The sequence below is a fragment of the Micrasema longulum genome, unplaced genomic scaffold (assembly GCF_059751315.1).
Source record: "Micrasema longulum isolate JH-2025_06_02 unplaced genomic scaffold, ASM5975131v1 h1tg001374l, whole genome shotgun sequence".
NCBI classification, from domain to species: Eukaryota; Metazoa; Arthropoda; class Insecta; order Trichoptera; family Brachycentridae; genus Micrasema; species Micrasema longulum.
Window position 1 is genome coordinate 96,806 of NW_028278560.1, and position 20,465 is coordinate 117,270.

General features: G+C 32.0%; 2 protein-coding genes across 3 annotated transcripts; one reads left to right on the plus strand and one right to left on the minus strand.

Moving 5' to 3' along the window:
• The first annotated feature begins 26 nt into the window (after nt 1-26).
• Nucleotides 27-2,767, plus strand: LOC148275618 (uncharacterized). Of its 2 annotated transcripts, XM_088235464.1 has the most exons (4): nt 27-245; nt 317-454; nt 775-879; nt 2,085-2,767. In XM_088235464.1, exons 1-3 carry the CDS (start codon nt 111-113, stop codon nt 853-855), a joined length of 354 nt encoding a protein of 117 aa, XP_088091590.1. In that variant the 5' UTR covers nt 27-110; the 3' UTR covers nt 856-879; nt 2,085-2,767. The 2 variants fall into 2 exon arrangements, with proteins under 2 accessions (XP_088091590.1, XP_088091589.1); XM_088235463.1 differs by having other exon boundaries at nt 28-245; nt 775-2,173.
• Nucleotides 2,768-9,329: 6,562 nt separating this feature from the next.
• LOC148275619 (uncharacterized) lies at nt 9,330-19,597 on the minus strand. The gene is made up of 11 exons (XM_088235454.1): nt 19,320-19,597; nt 19,033-19,206; nt 17,034-17,511; nt 14,097-14,257; nt 12,883-13,003; nt 12,667-12,794; nt 12,302-12,416; nt 12,011-12,196; nt 11,656-11,902; nt 9,819-10,019; nt 9,330-9,523 (listed from the first exon to the last, which is right to left on the minus strand). The coding sequence occupies exons 1-11, from the start codon at nt 19,550-19,552 to the stop codon at nt 9,330-9,332; spliced, it is 2,238 nt and encodes a 745-aa protein (XP_088091580.1). The 5' UTR covers nt 19,553-19,597.
• Between the last annotated feature and the right edge of the window lie 868 nt (nt 19,598-20,465).

Here is a 20,465-nt window from a genome sequence, read left to right on the forward strand (position 1 = left end):
CCCGTTTTAACACGAAATTCGAATATTGATTTTTTGACAGAAACGTCTAGTTCGTTATTTGTCATTTGTGGCTAAATTGTCTTGTTGACATTTGAAGAATTAAATCCACTATGGAATCGACTCTTAGTGCAGGCATTTGGACAATATTATTACTGTGCTTTGCACAAAACTTATTTGCCGATAAAGAAAATACTCCTGTCATATTTTCTTTTCCAGAATATCAATATAAAGAGACACCTAAAAATGTAAGGATTCATAAAATTATTTCTTCATTTAATGACTACAATAAAATATTTTAAGATTTTTTGTTTAATAGGAAATAACATTTAGGGAGTTTGAAACAGCCTGTGAGCAAAGTCGAGCGTGTTCTAACTCAGCTGGAATTGCTAGAGTTCGCTGTATAAGGGAATGTGTATCTCCTACTTGCTATAGAGAAATATATTACAAAGATCAGGTAATTAAACTCTAATATCGTCGCCGTTCAGGTAAAAGTCACTCACCCTAAAAAATATAGTTTTGAGTTAAATATGCCATCCGAAGGAAACTCAGATTTTCTCTTGGTCTTAAAACTTTCACATTGCAATTTCTCAAAATTATGTTTTTTGGGTTAGTTACTTTTGCCTAAACGGTGACGATATGGTAAATCATAAAATTAAATATCTGAAATTTTATCCATATTACGATTATAATTGAGATATAAATAGTTTACTGTCCCAAGAATTGCTACAAAAATTTTTTTTGGGCATTTTTGTATGTATGTTTTTTTTTTTTTAGTTGGAAGAAGGAGAGATTGATGTGAGATTGAATTCTTTCAAGGGTTGTTTTGTACAAAGATCTGGACGCCAAAGAAATTGATTTTATTGGAAATATAATACAAGGGTATATTATATAATATGTGTATAATGAAAAAGTTGTATTTTATCACATTAAAGGGTTAACATTATTTATAACTTCTAGGACTAAGAGACACGAAGTTTAAAATGACATAATATGATCAATACTTATTCGAAAAAATCACCAATTATGTTTAAAATGTTGCTTATAATAATAATTCTATCTTTATCCAATTTATTCTGAAATTCTTCATTACCAAATGTGTTTAATAAATTCAAAAGTGTACCAAATATAACATCGTTTTTTAAATATATGGGAAACATTTCTTTCGAACTAGCTGGGAATAATGTCTCTTTGCCAGAAATGATTTTGTAACATGTCAGCCAGTTGAAGATGAATTTTAAGAAATGCCTATGAAGTTTAGTGTGATTTTTTTGGTACAGAAAGAAAGCAATAAGTTTGTGGGTCCACGGTTGGGAAGTTAATAGAACTATTAAATCTGATTTGTTCCCCGCTGCAGATTGTAACATCATGTTTAAACATTGCCATGCTCCTTCAGAGTCTTTATTTGAGTCCTGAAAGACCAATAAAAATGTAGTATAGTACAATAATATACATGCCGTCAAGTATCAGACCCCGCCAGGTTCTCATTTTGTTACCGATATTCACTTCATCCATTTTTTACACTGTAAAATAATTAGTAGTTTCTAAAATAAAATAAATTCAGGTTCCGCAAGTAAAGAATTCGCATAAACAGATTTGAACGTAGTTATGCAGAAAGCAGCCAGCTATAGGAAAGTGAAACTGAGATAATAGCACTTTTGTGAAATGAGTTAGTAATCAAATATACACAACAGCCAGAATGTTTTTTACTTTGACAAAGGCATGCGTAGTTTTTTTTTTTATAGCCCAGAAAATAGTTTAATTGTGTATTTGACCAGTCTTAATGATTCTTTTAAATCCGGCTGACCACACGACCTAAGATGTGCATTTTGCAGAAAACAGCCAGTCCTAGTAAAACTCTGATGTCAGCTATTGAACATATATTATTTTTAATTTATGTAATGCCACTCAATTGTAAAGAAATACTTAATTAATTTGTTGCAAAAACTTTCAAAATAATTGAATTATTAAACCACACAACCAAAAATATGCATTTTACACATCACAGATCTAATGGTGAATAATACATGATTCAAACTTTGAATGTGTGAAGTATTTGTGTATTAAAACATGTTTTTTTATTACAGGTGTTTTTAAATTAATGAATTGATACGATCAAAATACTTATGTACGGCGCCCGTAGGTGTGCAAAATAAACAAACATTACAATACCTAAGACATTCTTAACCTTTCCCTTACTGAAACTCCAAAAAATATGTCAGATCCGAGGGGTTCCCAAAAGACCCCAATGTACCTATTCATGTAATAAAAAATATTACGCATTTTGTCTAGCGCATTGTCCAATGTGGTCTGCCCAGAGCAACGTTTGTCGCTGAATGAACATTCCAAGAAATAATCACCCATACAGTAGCAGTAGGGTCTTCTCAAATATGGGTGCATTGATTATTTGAAAATATTTTTTAGTGTTACTTTTATGTTAGCACGGGATGTATTATTCATAGGTTATTTTCCAAAAATACCTAGCATCATAATTTATAATTTCTTAATTCGTACCCAGTTGTGCATAGGGCATTTTTCGGCACTAATAGCAGCGTGAGTGTTTATTTTTTGATAAATGGAAGGTAAGGTGATCAGTTTTACGCTTCAGATGCCAGTAATATTTTCCAAATCTGTCTATTTTACCGGAATAACACCATATCTTACGATATTCAATATTAGATATATTTTTTTTTTTTTGGTAAAAATATTACAGATTTCACAATACACATCACATTTTGGTAAAAAACAATATATTGTAATTGGTCCAAAATGAATAAATTTTAAAACTAAAATAACTGCACATATAAATCGTGAAACAAGGGATTTTTTCGAAAAATATATACAGACTAATAAATGTATTACTTTGTACAATTGGTACACATGTTATTCATATTCTTATATATTACATTGCTTTTTTTTGGTTTATTATATATCGACGGTGGAAAGGAAAAAGTTAATAAGCAACATGTAGCAACTCAACAGAAGAGCCAATGAAAGTTTTTTTTTTTTGTAAAAAAACATAATTTAAATTAATATACTTATGGCCGTTTTATTAAGACAAACACAAAAATGCTGTAACAAATGATATACGTATATTACGATAAAAAAGTAAGATTCATTAATATACCGCTGTTTTATTAAGACAAACGTTTTGTACAAAAAAATACAGTAACAAATGGTTTTATGCGTATCTTCAATTAAAAACACAGTATAAATTATTTTTCAATCAGTCTATGAACACAAACGTTTTGTGCAAAAAAATATGAAAATATGATAGCAATTATTGGTATTATACGGTATTATACATATCATACAATAAAAAAAAAGAACATAAATTATTATACGACCATTCTTTGAACACAAACGTTTTATACAAAAAAAATCTAGTATACACAGTATCTACACTTCAAATAATAAAAAAAATATATAATGGCCACATTATGTAACAATGAAGACAAAATTCAATACAAAAAAAATACTATCAATATAATCGGTATACTTTTTCGAAACGTTTCAGAAGCACTACCATCAGATCAATGTAGATGGCTGGTAATGTGCAATTGACAAATGACCAGATGTCCGGTCCGAATTAGCCAAACAGATAAAAAATGCGGTGCGATATGTCTGTCCTGTCTGTCGCTACTGTGCCAATAGCTACACTGCATATGTTAAAGTGAAACAAAAATCAGTGCAAATGTTGCAAAGACCTTACATTCATAACAAATCTATTTGACAGTCGGAACACTCTAAATCAAATCACATCAAATATAAAATGTACGTACTTGTCCATGGTCTAATTCACATCATATCGCTTTTACATTTCCAGGAGTTTACCGGGTGCCGCATGAATTTTAGCTGTCTCATTTATCTATTTTATTTTATATTATTATATTCAATTAATCTGTTAAGGCAATGTTCTACCGGACCGATTTACATGCGGTTTTCAGATGTACATCTTTGCCGCGAGAAGGTTTACAGCTCATAAAATTTATTATATACAAAAAAAGTTAGGAGTGTAAATCGTTTTTTTAATATTTTACCATCACCAGGGTTGCATTAGCTGAAAATGCGTCTACAAAAAAAATTGATGGATGTAATTTTTTCGTGTATAAAAAAAGTTTGTTTTCAAATGTTTACAGACAGAATTCGTTTTTTTATGGATCCCAATCAGATTATTTCATTGAATTCCATATAATTTCTAACCATTTATTTCTTTTTACTGGATTTTTGGTTATACTAAAATAATATCAACTGACATTCTATACATTTTTGAAAATCGCATTCCTGACTAAAGTGCATCCCTGAGCAGAGTTTGACATTTGCTATAAGAATTCTTTATTCGAAAATAATAGATTATTTTATGTTTTGGAATTCAAACCTAAACAAGTACTTTTTTTTTTTCTTTATTAGGGCTTACTACCAAAACTTGATAACATCGGCCAAAAACAAGTTACATTTATTAACTTTAGAAAAACATAAACTATTATATAACTATTTTTGAAAAACGCAAAACATACCGATACAGAACATTTTATTCTGATATTTTGTCTAAAAAATAACAAAATCGGTTTAGTTTTGAGGTGAGGAAAATTGTAGAGCGGAACGTCAATTTGTCTATTCTTACAAAGGTCTGACATGCAGTTGTCTTTATGTTCGGACACCTATTTATGAAAATAATCTGTCCTCACAATTTATTTAAACCGAAACACAAAAATAATTATGTACGTACATATCTAATTTGGACTAAACACAATAATTGGTATCAAACTTTCGATTGTGTTCATTTAATCTATTTAGCATGAATTCAAATCTAGCAAAAGCAAAGCATTGCCGGGTTCAGCTCGTTTAAAATTAAATTGAAAATACCAAAAAAATTCAAAATATTTGAAATAATTCGCTCCTCTAATACTCAAGTTATTAAAGTAAATGTTTTTTCTGGGGGATTTGCATCCCCTGCTTTGATCCGGCTAGGTTAAATTTGGGCCAAATGTCAATAATAAGCTCCTTCATGAAATGGCTCCAAAATACCTATCGGACCTTTGTATTAGTTAAAATACATGTCAAAGAAAATCTACTCTAAGGTCAGCATTTGATTCAGGAAGAGGAAAACTTGTCGAAATCCGGCGCTCCCTAAACACTAGATTTAGAGATCGTACTTTTGCCGCCGCCGGTCCCTCTGCCTGGAACCAATTGCCTTCAAACTTACGAATCATAAACAGTCCCAGTTAGTTCAGATCCCAACTAAAATCCCACTTCTTTAAACTAACATACCCTCAATTTTAAATCTGGAAATATAATGTATCACTTAAGTTTAGTTAGAATGTAAGTTTAGATATACAATTGTAAAGCGCCCTTGAGGGGATTTTTTACAAAAATGGCGCCATATAAATCAGCCAAATATTATTATTATTACTTAAAACTTTATACTAAATATTATTACAGTAGTTTTTTCTTCGCATTATACAAATTGGATGCTCTTATCTCTCAGAGTCTCGTATGAAAAATCTAAAACGTTATGAACCTAATTGACGTGCGAGAAAATTTGGGCATTTGCTATGGGAAGCGGACGCAACTCGTTATTCAGTACATATGCGATATAGAAAATGCCGAAAATATAAATAGTATGTTTACTGAAAACATCCTTTGAATCGCGTCACGTGCTCCTGAACATTCTCAGTGAGAATTTTAGGAATATTTCTTGATTTTATTTCATATTTATAATGTTTTAAAGTAAAAAACACATATTATTTTTATCAAATTTCCAAGGAATGCGGCTCATCCACAGTATGTATGGACGGAACGCACCTGATACATGTTGTTATGTTGTTATTACAAGTAAAAAAACACGATTATTCCAAAATAGATCTGGCAGGGTTTGATACTAGATGACACTCGTATTGACAAATATAATGTAAGAGTTTCCAAATATTTCACCACTGATATTTAGAAAAATACATAAGTAGAGCATTACTTTGAAATGCAATAAATTTTATGAAATAATATTTTACGCATTGTTAAATGGATTGCATATAGTGGGATCTCATAAAGAGCTCTCAAGATGTATTATAAGAACGACACTATATTTATTGTTCATAATTATTATTATTAAAGGCAATGACTGCCCATTCTTTAGAACACAATCAACATGTATTCAATGGTACTAACATTGTGAACGACTTCTTTATATTTAAAGTTAAAATAATGCGTGTAGGTTATTTTCCTAGATTTTAATTCAATAGTATTACTGTAAAGTATCAAACAACTTTCGAGTTGTAAGTGTGAATATGATATTTGATTATTCAATTTAGGAATTGAATAATCAAATCCCTAGGGGGATTTATTTAAAAATTATTACCTTACAACACACCATTTGTAGTCTAAAAAAAATAGTTTGGCATGTTTGGATGTATTTTTCAGCTGGATAGACTGTAGATAGCACCACATAGGATTTCATACCCTTCACTTCTAGGGAGAACATTGTGTAGAGCAATTGGAGTATAGCTAAAGTTTTGTGGTTTTCCTTTTCATCGCGTAATGAAATCACCAATGACTTTGCATTTAATTTCACAAAATTCTTGCTCTGAAAAAGAATATGCATTTAATAAATAAATACAATACCTATACAAATATGTAATAGTTTGTTTTTAATGTTAGAAAAATAATATATTGGTGAAAACTACAGCCCTTGCAAAGAAGATAAATTTAGTAATTAGGAGTATACTCCTATAAACGGAAAAGGCCTTGTTATAACAAGGCCTTTTCCGTTTACAATAACATATATACAAAAAAAAAACTGTGTTCTATAAAAAATAACACAGTAAAGAGTATTTTTTAAAACACACATTCCATTATGTGAACAATCAAAATTTTATGGTAATAAAAATGGGTAAGTAATACATAAATATAAATTCACAACTGTTACAGGTTAATTTGTTTTAACACTTTGAGCACCGGCCGAATACACATAGAATTTACCCTGTGCCCGGCCCATTTTGTGAAATTTCATGCTTTGTGAAGGGTTTCTGAAAAGTGTCAGAATTAAAAAAATTCTGGGTTAAATCAATTGAAACTTCTCAGGTTTATTTGAAATAATTAAATGAGTATTTTTTGTTCGATAGTTTTGCCAACATTGGCCTTTATGGAGAGCCACATTGCGCATTGCAATGTTCGCACATATACAGGGCCTCACTCCATTTTCTGTGCTTTGTATCCCGGAGCTGTGTAAACACGTGATTATAATAACCATGCGTTGTGTCCCGGTCCCGTGTTTTCACGTGGTTTACCAGCAGAAAAAAAGTACTAATAAAAGTCAGTAAATGTCAATAAAATGCACTTTTTTAGACAGCTGGTAAACCACGTGAAAACACGGTACCGGGACACAACGCATGGTTCTATAATCACGTATTTACACGGCTCCCGGATACAAAGTGTTAAATGTAGTTTATAAAAAAATACTCACCATTTTTAAGATATATTTTTGGTATGTTTCACTCCAAAACTCAATGGATTTATTAAAATATAAATCATATAATACAACGCTATTTTTTCTACAAGAATGTACTTTAGGGAATGAAGTATACAAGGTACTTTAGTTACAATTTTTTTTTCCACTGACTACTTAATATCAGAAAATATATTAATGAGTAGTTAATGAAAAGTTTATGTGCACACAAATCTTAATCTTATTTTTATGCAATGATTTGTTGTAATTTATTAATTTGTATGATAGAATGACTCACAGTAATACTATACTTGGCACGGTAAAATGTTGTCAGCGACAGAATTTGAAGAGCTGTTTTGGACAGTATTGGATTCTGGCTTTCTATAGCATCATATGTATATTGTAATAATTGGGAATTATTTACGAATAGTGATAGAACTGGAAGAAAGGATAATACAAAGGATTGGGGCATTATTGCTTGTTGATATTGTAATGGGCAAACTAAAATACAATGGAATCTGAAAATTAGGATTGCAGATAATGTCTTCAATCGGCCTTTGTTATCATAATCAGTCAAAAAAGAGTCAATTTTTAGAAATTTCTACATGATAGTATTGTTCAAAACTTTCTACAAAAGACGACTTAGTTCCAGAGCTGATTAACTCCAAAAAAAGGAAAACATCCAACAAAGAATTTAAAAAATAAATTTGGATATGTTTGTGTGAAAACAAAAATTTATATTATTGTTTTTTCCTTATTCGTTAAAAAAAAATACACGTCCCATAGTGATCATAGTAAGCGGATTATACTAAATAATCCACTAATGTTATTGTTAGTTTCCTACTAAGGAGAATTTTTTCTTAAATAAATTAGTACTATTTTTGCATGACATGAAGCAACCATGCCCATCAATTTGATTAAAATTTGAAAGATTATATAAAAATTTGACACTAGGCAAGTCCAGTACAGTAAACTCACAGTAGACTTTGTAGAACCTACTATAATTCATGCTTTTGTTTTATAAATAAAGTACTGGTATAATAATAAAGCGATTTTTTTTAATGTATACTTTATTGTTTTGTACTGGGATTTAATATGTCTGTGTTTGTACTCCTGCTATTATATTTGAAACTGCTTCACAGTACTGTATGTACTGTACAGTACAATATATTATTGTGCAGTATGCAGAATAAAGGCAGTTTTGTGTCTTATACAGCTCAGAAAATTAACTTGATCATCAGACATCTTTTCAGTGCCAATTCTGTCAGATTATCAGGAGCCCGCGACTGAGTACACTCGGAGAGTTCAATTTAATATATTTTTCACTTCTTATTCTTATTGATGGGGGTCAGTGCAATGCTAGCTCCTGACGTCACTGCAACCTGTGAAGATCTATTGTGACGGGCCTCCGTGAATAGTTCTCGCCCTCCAAGCCCAGGCGTTTAAAGAGCCTGGCTGCTGTGTGGAAGGCGAGAGTTTGCATTTTGCTAAATCTTCCCCTCCAAGCCCAGATCCGTTAAGTATCGGGCTATTAGGTAGGGAGTGAGCTCTTTAACATTCTCAGGTTTAACCAGTGGTCCCCCGAGGATAAGACTCCTTTTATGATTTAAAGCATCACATTCACATAGAATGTGTATAGGTGTTTCCTCATCTGCACTGCAAAACCTACATCTAGATGTTTCGGAAAGGTTCATTCTAGCAAGGTGTTTATTCAATTCGCAGTGATAAGCCTCACTTGACTTCAGCTGAGCTTTATTAGATCAAAGACAAAATATTGCGAGTACCCTTTTATCAGTTCCTTCGTATGGTGCTGACCGGGTACTTTTTGCCAGGGCATTACACTCTGCTTCCTGAGGAGCACATTTAGGCAACCCACAGTAGGGTTCAAGGCCTATTGGGGCTTTCTCAGCTCCCAGCCTTCCAGGTCATCAGCTGCTTCGTTACCGTCGATGTTTGAGTATCCAGGTACCCAAACTAATGTCTCACTGTTACACTCACCAACACAAGTAAGCACCCTTAGGCACTCCAAGGATAATTTAGAATTGATCTCAACAGAGTTCAGTGCTTTTAGAGCAGCCTGACTGTCTGAGAGAATATAAATTCTTTTGTTTTTGTATTGTCTGCTCAAATTTTCATGAGCGCAGGCATAGATGGCATAGACATATTATAATAGCCATATTTTTCGCTTACATTTTTATGTGATAGTAACTACAAAGTTTTCACACAATAAAAGTATGTTGATAAACAATTATCAAAATTCATGTACTTTAAATGTTATCAGAGATGTCCATTGCATTTGTTATCATCATAAAAATTTGTCCATATGTGTAAAATTGAATAATAAATATATTTTTAAAAAATTGAAAAGAGTTAAATAAACCTTGTTTATCTTCTTGTTTCAAGGCAGCGACGAGCAGACAGTATGCTATTGTTATGAATTGATATTGTAAACTGGTTGTGTTATTTTTAAAAATATTAAGCATGGATGGTAATTGTGATGCGGCTCTTTGTATTGAGGAGAGCGATGGGGAAGCAGGAACACAGGTGCTGCATAACTCAATTAGACATAAAACAGATTCACCTAAAAGTAAAAAAGTAAGCCTATCTCAGTTGAAAAGAAAATTTAAACTAAAACGATTTACCCTTCAGCTCATTAAACGTAGAATAAACCAATCATGATAAGTTCAATGCTCAAGATATTAGTTACTTGCGAGACGGTTTATTGACTCTTCTTACGTTCATATACAATGAGACGGAAAGATATCAATAGAATTATACAACATTTATAAATAAGGACGTTATAAGACATCACTCCCCATTATATTACACAAGAATGTTTTTTCCCTTTACATAATAGGAAATGTTCAAATATATTAAAATAATTAAATGAGCTTTAGTGACCGACCGGAACAAGATTTTCAGCAAAATCCAAAACTGAATTTCGGCTTCTGTTCTAGTTTAGGTCGATACCAAAACCAAAACTTATTTAAATAATTAACATTTTACAACAGAGATGAAGAACGTTTTAGAGAAGGGAATATAGAAGTCTAGGCATCCACAGGGTTTATGACCTGTCGTTGGCTAGTTTAAGTGGCCACTTTACACACTGTGTAACATTCACCATTCTACCTATATTTGAACATCTATATTCCTTCTATTCTTGCCTAGACTTCTTTATTCCCTTCTCTAAAAAGTTCTTCATCTCTGTTAATATTAACAGCTTCCTAGGAGGTTAAATCCAGTCCTTGTCTAAAAAAAATTGGACAAACTCAAAACATTATTTAAATAAGTTTAAAGTCACTTAACACAATAAAAAGGCCCAAAATTAGACCTTTTTTTTGTTAAACCTTACGAGTTCATTAAAATAAGTATTGAGTGAAATTCATAATGAAATAAAAAGGCATAAATTTAATGAACAAATTGGATTATTTTTCGCGCTTTTTGGTTTGTTGTTATGTTATGCATAATATAATTTATATGTTACAGTTCTTCAATATGCGCTATGGGAACTTTAACTCATTGACTATAAAGGAATTACAAAAATACAAAGATGAAAGGTAACGCGGCCGAGTAACAAGCTATTAGATGCACTTGGGTACAGTCAAACATTATCTGACACATTCCAACCGCGAGTTTTGTCTCAGCCGAAGTTTCGGCCAATTTTCGGTTAAAACCAAAACCGCGGCCGAAACTCGTTTTATTGGCCGAAACCGAATCTTAGTCGGTTACTTTATATGTTATTGTATAAGGTCCTTTTTTACTGAATAAATTCTATTTTTTTAATGTACATTACGGCCCCTATGGTGTACCGGCCCAGATGGTTCACGCACGCAGGGTTCCAGGTTTGATTCCCAGTGAAATCAAAACCCCAAAATGTAATTTTTCTCAAGCCCGGGGATAATTTACGACTACAATTGGGCCTCCTGTTCTATTGTGGTGCAAAAATAATACAATGTACAAAATATATTTGACTTAAAATGTACTTAAAATCAGAAGATAAATTTACAAAAGTGTTTTTTTTTAATGAATATTTAAGGTCCCAAAAAATTATCACCAATAAGAATGGATAACATTTCAATGGGTTATTTAAAAGGTAAGTGGCTGAAGAGTTTAATGATCAGATAAAATTAAGAAAACGAGGAAGAATCATATTCTCTTGTGGATGAAAAAACTTTGAGTATTTTGTTGATTAATATAAATTATATGCAATCACTCACGAGACGTAAATTGACTTCCTTCAGCAAGAGAAACCATAGCTACTGGTAGAGTCTCCCACAAAATAAGTTTGATGCTGTCTTCTTGTTGGCTGTAATTCTCCACACAGTGTCTCATGATTTGGGTTGATACTCTTATTAGCTTCTCTGTCTTACTTTGGGTAATTATCTCAAGTAGCGAGTACCATAGCTCGGGAACAGGTGCTAAATCTTCGGGTACAGTAGTTTCTACTCGAAGCCAAAGCGAAAGCTATGAATACATAATGCTTTCACTAAATAAAATAGTTTTAATAATACAGATGAAATAAAAATTTGTCTAGATTTACAAATTGTCCAAATTGTTGAAAATTTTACTCACAACTTGTTGTTGAATAGTGTTGTGAATGCGATGTGAAGAGAAAACCCACAGAACTATAGCCGGGTGGTGCGTGTATACTTCTCTAACTCGAAATAGAACTAACTTCGCCATTATACTAACTGCTTTCTGAAGGTTCAATACACCTCCCTCAATTCTTGAATATCCTGTGTTGTATAAATGAGCCATCTAAAAAAATTCATTGAACTTAATATACATAGTTGCATACATAATATTTGTTATGCGAATTTAATATGTATTGATTACTATCAATACAATAAGAAGTATACTTACTGCAAAAGTTAGCCATAGACATTTGATTATTGGATCCGAAATTTGAATATTAGAGTGCAAATTCAATATGTATTCAACTAAATAAGGAAGCAATGAGGCCGCAATATTTTGTGGGCTGGAATTTTCAATATTTTTTTATAAAAAACATGTCTTATTTATTTATTTAACTATTTTACATAGGCAGGCTCATTTTTAAATTGAAATTTCTTCAAACTAATAAATAAAAAAAATATGTAACACTGTTTTTAATGTTTCAGTATTTATGGATCATTGCATTTTATTTTGAGCATAATTTTTTTTTCTTGTGAAATTTATTAGAATCCTTTGGATATTTTCACTTTATCACAAATATTGTTGGTACTTACTTTGGTGAATTTAAAAAATTAAAATATATGTAAACAATAAGCGCATTGATAGTAGCATCCGATGCATAAATATCATTTAGTCTAAGAGGCCATCTATTAAAATTATTGTCGCTTTCAAATAGTCCTTCCTGAAACATTTATTAAAGTGTTTATGTATGAGCGTCGAATATACTGAAATGAAATCAATGATAGTTTTAATAAAGTTAGGAAACTTACAAATATATGCTTCCTGAAACCACGTTCCCCGTCAACCCAGTTGGACAAATCGAATGTTTTAACTGATATAATACTTAAAAGTTCAGCCAGATTCGAAAGACAGAGCCTTCTTGTTTTTGGGCTAAAATTATAATTCGTATATTTTATCATATCAATTTATCAATTTAAACAATGTTTTTGTATACAAAGAATGAACAGTAAATTTCATCAGAATTATATTCATGTACATATTATATCTAAACAGATGAAGGAAGATGACATATATATACCAGAGAAAAATAATATTTTAAAGAAGAGAATGTGAATGTCCAGGCATTGTGACCTGTCATTGGTTGGTTTAATTAATCACATACACACTGATCATTTTGATTCTTCAGTCTGTTGATTTTTATGAAGTAAAAGAGCTAAGCTTTTGTCTGTGTCCAGACGAATGAAGAATATAGTTCTGAGTGTGGGATAGAACCAGAACTCTGGGCGAATGTTTTCGACTTGATAGCTACGCACTCCGGTAAAAATCTAGAAAAAGATAATCGAATGAGGATAAATCCACCTTGTAGTGTAGTGGTTGGCACATTACCTACTATGCTCGTGTCCCGGGTTCGATTCCTGGTTTTTGAAATATATGTTTTGAAGGTGGTTCAACACTGCAATATTTCACTGTTCTTAGACTGGCACCGAAAGCATAAGACTGATCACCTTATCTTCTATGTAAACAAAATCATCCAGATACTACAAATGGAGTGCTAATGCTGTGCTTTATGCACCACTGGGTGCTGATGAAATAATGAAAAGAGCTAAGAATAATACATACTAATACCAATATTAGTAATTGATGTAAAAATCCAGAGGGTAAAACCCAATAGATCTGCAAACAACTGGACATACTCAAAATATTATTCAAAAATTTGCTGCTTGCACTTATACAGCTAGTTTACACAAAGATCAACAGATGGTGTTCAAAATGTATGATTGGGCATTTTGGATATAAAATTTAGTGTAGACGCATAAAAAATATGTGCAAGATTAATAAATTAATATTGGGAATGTGATGAATGTTAAAGGGTGTGTAAAGTGATAATTTAAACTAGCCAATGACTTCCAGACTAGACTTCCATGTTCCCTTACCAAATAATTCTATCGACTCTCTTAAGATATTGTTCCCATCTTCGTTGGCATAATTTTGCAACAAAGTAACTACAAAACTTTGATGTTACCTTGTTGGAATCAATTTCCCCAGAAATGGGAGGAATCCATATGAAGCAAGCTGTTGGGCAAAGTTTTGTTTAATATCCTGAGGCATTTGTTTCTGAAGAAACACGTTGAGAAGATCTAGAAAGACATCATAGTTTGGCTCCAGTATCAAGGGCTCGTAATTCTAGAATTGAAAAAAGTTTAACTGCATTATTGGTTTATATAAAAGTGAGTTTTTTTTATTGATAATTGTTGACGGGACCGCTTTTTCAGATTGGTAACCAAAATAATTTGTAAGTACAAAAGGGCTTTGACAATCCGGACAGGCAAAAAACAGGACCTTGGCGGATAACCAAGGTGTCTGGATTGTATTCTGCAATACTTCAATAGATATAAAACATAAGTATTTCACTTTAGAAATTTACTTTATTATCACCTTGACAATATTAACAATAGTGCATAGTAAACTCATAGGAAGACTACACATTTGAAATGAAACAAAAAAAATACAACGCAGGTCAATGATTGATAACAGACTGCTTAGTACGGATCTTGGTGCAGGTAAAATGTCTCATGCCTCCCCTAAGAAAGCCTCCGCCCCACCCGTCCGCATTACCGCAATCATCGGATAAGCGGGGGTCCGGATTAGCGAAGCTCTACTGTAATTATAACACTATATAATTATTGGTTCCCTGTGTCCGGGTGGATTAAGTAAACAGTTCTGTGTGTAAAATAGAACCAGATTCCTAGACGAGTGCTTTCAACTAGATGGCTATTTTCAGGTAAAAATCCCGAATAAGAAAATTGAGTGGAAATAAGTCCGCCCTGTAGTGTAGTGGTTAGTCTACTGTGCTTGAGGTCCCGGATTAGATTGATGGGATAGTCAACTTAAAATATTAAATGAAAAGGTGTTTCTCTCTGCATACATCATTTTCAGGGACTGGCACCTGAAGCGTAAGGCTGATTGCCTTCAGCTTTGCTAAATCTACCGATTTTAAAACATCTTTAACAATTGGCTATTTTAGAACAAAACAGCTCACTACGATTTTTGAACTGTTTTCTAACAAAACAGTAAAATTAGTTTTTAGAGCGAGGCGGAAAATTGTAGCCACCCCCTCCAAATGAAACTACGTAAAACTGTTTCTCAAATGACAGTTTTTGGCAGCGTGGCTCATCAAAAGTAACAGTTTAATCAATTTTTGTAAAACTGCTCTAGCTGATAACGAATCTACCGAAACCTACCGATCTATTTTTCTGAATCTATCGATTTCAGCTTGATGGAGGTTGGCAACGCCGATCACTTTACATATTTTTAGCCATTATTTAGATTTTCATTTTTATAATTTTAAGGCAGCTTCTGTGGTGTAATGGCTAAGACTCTTGACTCACTCATGAAAGGTTCCAGATTCGATTACCGGTGAGAACACATAATTTTTTATGTGATTTTTGTCAAGCCTGGGTGTCCTATAATTCACCTTGTGGCTTGTTGTGGTGCAAAAAAAACTTTTTCACCAAACATTACAAAATTTGTTAAATTTCAATATCAAGTACATGTTTATTATAACCAATGGGAATTCAAACTGTCGGTAGGGTCGTAGTGAGTCACATCTTGCTAGAGGGTGTGATTCTATAAAATGCTTCTAATGCCCAGTTGCATTCCACCAGCAACACTACTGACTAGTTCAACATGTTAGCCTCCATGTCGCGAACCCTGGGCAATGGGACCACACTCATAATGGTGTGATCACAGCAGATAGCGAAAGGATGAAAGTCAAGTTCCTGGCGTCTCCAAACCAGTACCATTAAGGGAAGGCAATTTTGAGAGAAAAATCCACCAGAGAAGGCAATGGGAAACCACTCTGGTCATCTTTTCCCAGGAATCACCATGGGGAGTACATCCATAAGCAGTTGTCCTGGCTGCAGAATATAAAAGTAGCCCTGGACAGAGATGTTTTTGCTGCAGTGATCGGTAACATCGGGGGACCTGACAACGCATAGTTAGAAGATGGGAATAAGTCCTATAATTCGTTGAGTTTTAGAAATAAATGTTTTTGTCAATCAAATCAATTACATACCGTAAATTTAAAATGAAACCTCTTAAACCATCTCCACGATTCAATTACAATAATAGTAATGATGGTTTTAGGGGTTAATTTAAAGAAGAGTTAGTATATATGTAGTTTGCACTCTCCAGAATATACATATTATAACAGTAGTCGATTGGAATGGCTAAATCCATGAAAAATTAGTTAACAATACCAATGTACAGCGGATGTGAATGTATAAAAGCCTGTATGAAAGTGTAACTGCCTGTTGGTAAACCAAGTAAACATACTATTTTTATTTGTATTAGGACGCATATTTAAAATATTTTATTTGAAAACTTTCCCTTACGTGCACATAAACAAAGCAATTTAACAAAAATTGATTGTACTTAATACGTACTAAGAAGTCAAACAATTATTTTACATGGAATATGCAAAAAATCCCAAACAACTTTTTAACCCTAAATACGCATTTTTAAAAATATATTTTTTATAAAGAAATATTTGCGTTCTCATGAATTACCCTAATATTTTGAATGTGGGGGCCATTTTTAATGAGTTGTAAATAACTCACTGTTAGAAAATGGGAATCAATTGGTGGTGCAGGGGGATTCGAATCCCAGACCTCTGATCTGTGAGTCTGCAACACTTGTAATGGAAGCACAATCTAGTTCAAAGTTATTACTTATCTGGTTACCTGGTTATTAATTAGGTACCTCATTTACATGTTATTTTAGTTGAATCTATGTTTGCTAAATTGAGTATCATTAGCAGGATTAAAAAATATAACAATACCTTGAAATGCTTAGGTACGAAAATAAATTTCAAAATAAAAAAAATTAATGATCCACATTTTACTTGTTAAATGATAAAAAAAACCAATAAATCAAACTTTAATTATGTTAAATGTCTTACCTTAATTTGTTTTATAATGTTGTTAAGTGTTCCAAAGACAATGTCTTCTATAACTTCTCTATTCATTGCAGATTCATCGTCAAAATTATCTGATGCAAGGCTTCGTTTATTGGGAACCTTTAAAAGTTTAATGTTTCTTAACAAGTTAAGTGAATCGATACATATGTGACAGATCATGCCAAACACGCAGTCCAACTTATTTTCAGAAGTGAATCTATATTGGCTCTCTATTAATACTTGTAAAAGGACTTCTAAACATTTCTTGATTGTTGTTGTTGCGCTGGTGAATGTTTTCAATGTGACTGCGAATTCTTGGTCCTGTTTAAAGACAACCGAGTGTATAACTAACCCAGTGTTTAGTTTTGTCTCAGTTTCATAACTTGTCTTATCCAAAATAGTGGTCAGCATTTCAAATAATTGAAGAATGTTGTACATACTCTCTTGGGATACAACTGAGGGCATTTTATGCTCATCCACCCTAGAAATATAGGTTTTTTTCATTTATAAAATTTAAATGAACCAAAATTTACAATTTTCAAACTACAATTTTCATATGTTCTTAATTGCTTAAAAAATATATTTATTTATTTAATACTTCACCAGAATACATTATAAAATTTCATGAACATTATATATCTCATTAGGAAACCCCATGCAGAGAAATTCATTTGCAATTTTAGTTTAGCTTGATTTAAAAAAAAAAACAAATAGCAGTTTTAGAATTTCAATGTTTAGAATAGACTTTTTGCAAATACAATAAATAATTCTTTTAAAATTGATATTTATTTTTATATTTTCACAATATTTGGAATAATCCAGAAGAGAGCTCATCCAACCTTCATCACGACATGGGCTATCCGCTTCGTTCTAGTAATGAGAAAACCCTTTTAATACCCATTCATCGCTCTAATTGTTTGACTCCTCTTTCACAGCAGTAGCCGCTCAATTATGGAATAATCTACCCTATAACCCTATATCTACCCTCGGTTGTTCACATTTATATCACTATTTGAATATTTGAGTTTTTTTCTTCCCCTCTTTCTTTCCTTCCCACTTTTTCGGTTCATAATAAAGTAATGAAAGATTTTTCCATAATTTTAAAAATTTTATTATATCATTTGGTTTTTTTTATTATCATTATATATCTCTTCGTAAAAATAAAATAAAATAATTTTATAATACAATATCGTCGACAGCAATCCATCACTGCGTATATTACATCACGATTACGTCAGATTTAAACATATTTTATAAAATCCATAACTTTAATGAACATTTATTAAAAAATACGTTTTAGTCACTCTCCTCTAAACGATCAAATTTGATTTACGCGGTGATGGATTTTCGTCGACAATACATTTTTTCAAATTAAACGATTTAGGTAGGTAGGAATAAATTGCATTAAATATAATATCACGGCACCAAGACATAACCACACTAGAGCAATGTAATTCTAACTTAAGGTTCTGGGTTCGATTCCCGGTGAGAACACAAAAATTAAATGCGACTTATCTCAAGCCTGGGTGTACTGTGCTGTAATTCACCACTGTAATTGAGCGTCAAGGCCTGTTGTGGTGGGGAAAAAAGCTAATAAATAAATGAAAAAAATAAATAATTTAATAACACACAACTCCACAACACGACATAACAATGTAATCCTACCTTCAGACAATATACCCGCCTTTTTATGTATATAAATTGTATATGTGTACACATAAAGTGTACAAATAAATGAATAAAATAATTTGGAAAAAAAAGAAATGGAAAAAAGTGATATTCAATAATTTATATTAATGTAATGAATCGTTACGATGAGGATGGAGGATTATAGTAAATATGACGCCATAAAATCAAATATAATATAATAATATGAACAAAAAACAACAAAAAAAGTAGCGTGATTGCAGACGGTAAAATGTGACAATAGTATAGAGTACAGAGGATAGGTTTTGTAATAATTAAAAAAATACATGTTATTAAATAAATAAGTTTTGCTTACCCAAAAAATACTTGTGATAAAAAATGTAGAGCATTATTTATTATACTTTCAGACCCATTTTCTTTGGAAATAAATAGAATAGTTCTTATAATTGATGTCACTACCGGTGGAGAGTACGACTTTTTGTAAAAATATGGTGAAGTGGATAGTATTTTTAAACACACGAGAATATTCCTAAAACATAAACATTAAAAAAATTTAAAATTGGCAAAACGGAAAAATGGCGGATGTTTTCAACTTACTCCAACAGCCACGAGTTAAAAACTTTTTAAAACATAATATCTTACCTTAAAAGTTCCACATGTAATGTGGCTGAAGCTTCGCACAAGAAATTACTAATATCATTAGCAATAAAATGCTCAACCACTAGTGTATAATTCATACTTTGAATTTCAAACAGTAGTAATGACTTTTTTATGAATGTCACAGCTTCTAATTGCTCTGCAGTGTTACGAGATAATAACATTTTCTTCAATGCATCAACGGTGTTGGCAGAATTTACGCGATTAGACATCATCATTTCGAGAGTTTAATAAGAACCGAGCGATTTGAAATAAACAGACGCAATCAAAATGTCGACCCACCACAAACTCGAGGAAAACTTTTTAGTGCTTGACTTGACAGGATAAAAAAACACTAGTTTCCCTCTAAAATTCGTTTTGCAATAAAAATAATGTCTCTGGTTGGTATGCGGAATCGATATAAATTTAAACGGACCAATCACGGGCCGGCAAATTGGAACAAGTTTCAGAGACTTTTCTTTGTTGGAAACGTTGCACATGCGCAAATTTCCTGAACGTTTGTATGGGAAATGTCGCTAGGGGTCTGCGGTTTACTTCACTCCAGTTCTTACTCTGTGGACGACGCTACCTTTCGTGAGTGTTCTTTGCATGAAAATATTCTGTACTTACGCGAGTGTGGTTTCAAAGGATTGTGAAAGGTGTTGCCTACTTGCAAGTGCTTCAAAGATTAAAGAAAAATCGTGCGGCATTTTCAAAGGTAAAAAATAAATACTTTTCATTCATTTAAAAAAAGAAATATGCATGCTTAATTTAATATTAATATATCGCTCTTGTTCTTCATTATTGCGTTGAAAACTTTTTTCGTGCCAGTAAAAAGTGAACAATAGTTCGTGGGTAGTTTAAACTAACTTTTTGATGTAAAAATTGTGAATATATTATATTTCTTTGTTTAAATTGGTATTTTGATAATGTTGATAAATGCCCCACGGAATGCAAATATTTAATCTTATAGTACCTAACCAAATAAATTATTTTGATAATGCGTTAGGTATGTACTTGCATATTTTATCCATCTTAGAAATCGTATAAGTTAACCAATGGAAGGGCTTTAAATAAAATGGAAAAATAATTATAACAGTAGGTACCTATTCATCACAGAGATTCCTATCGTGTTCTGAACAGTACTCATTT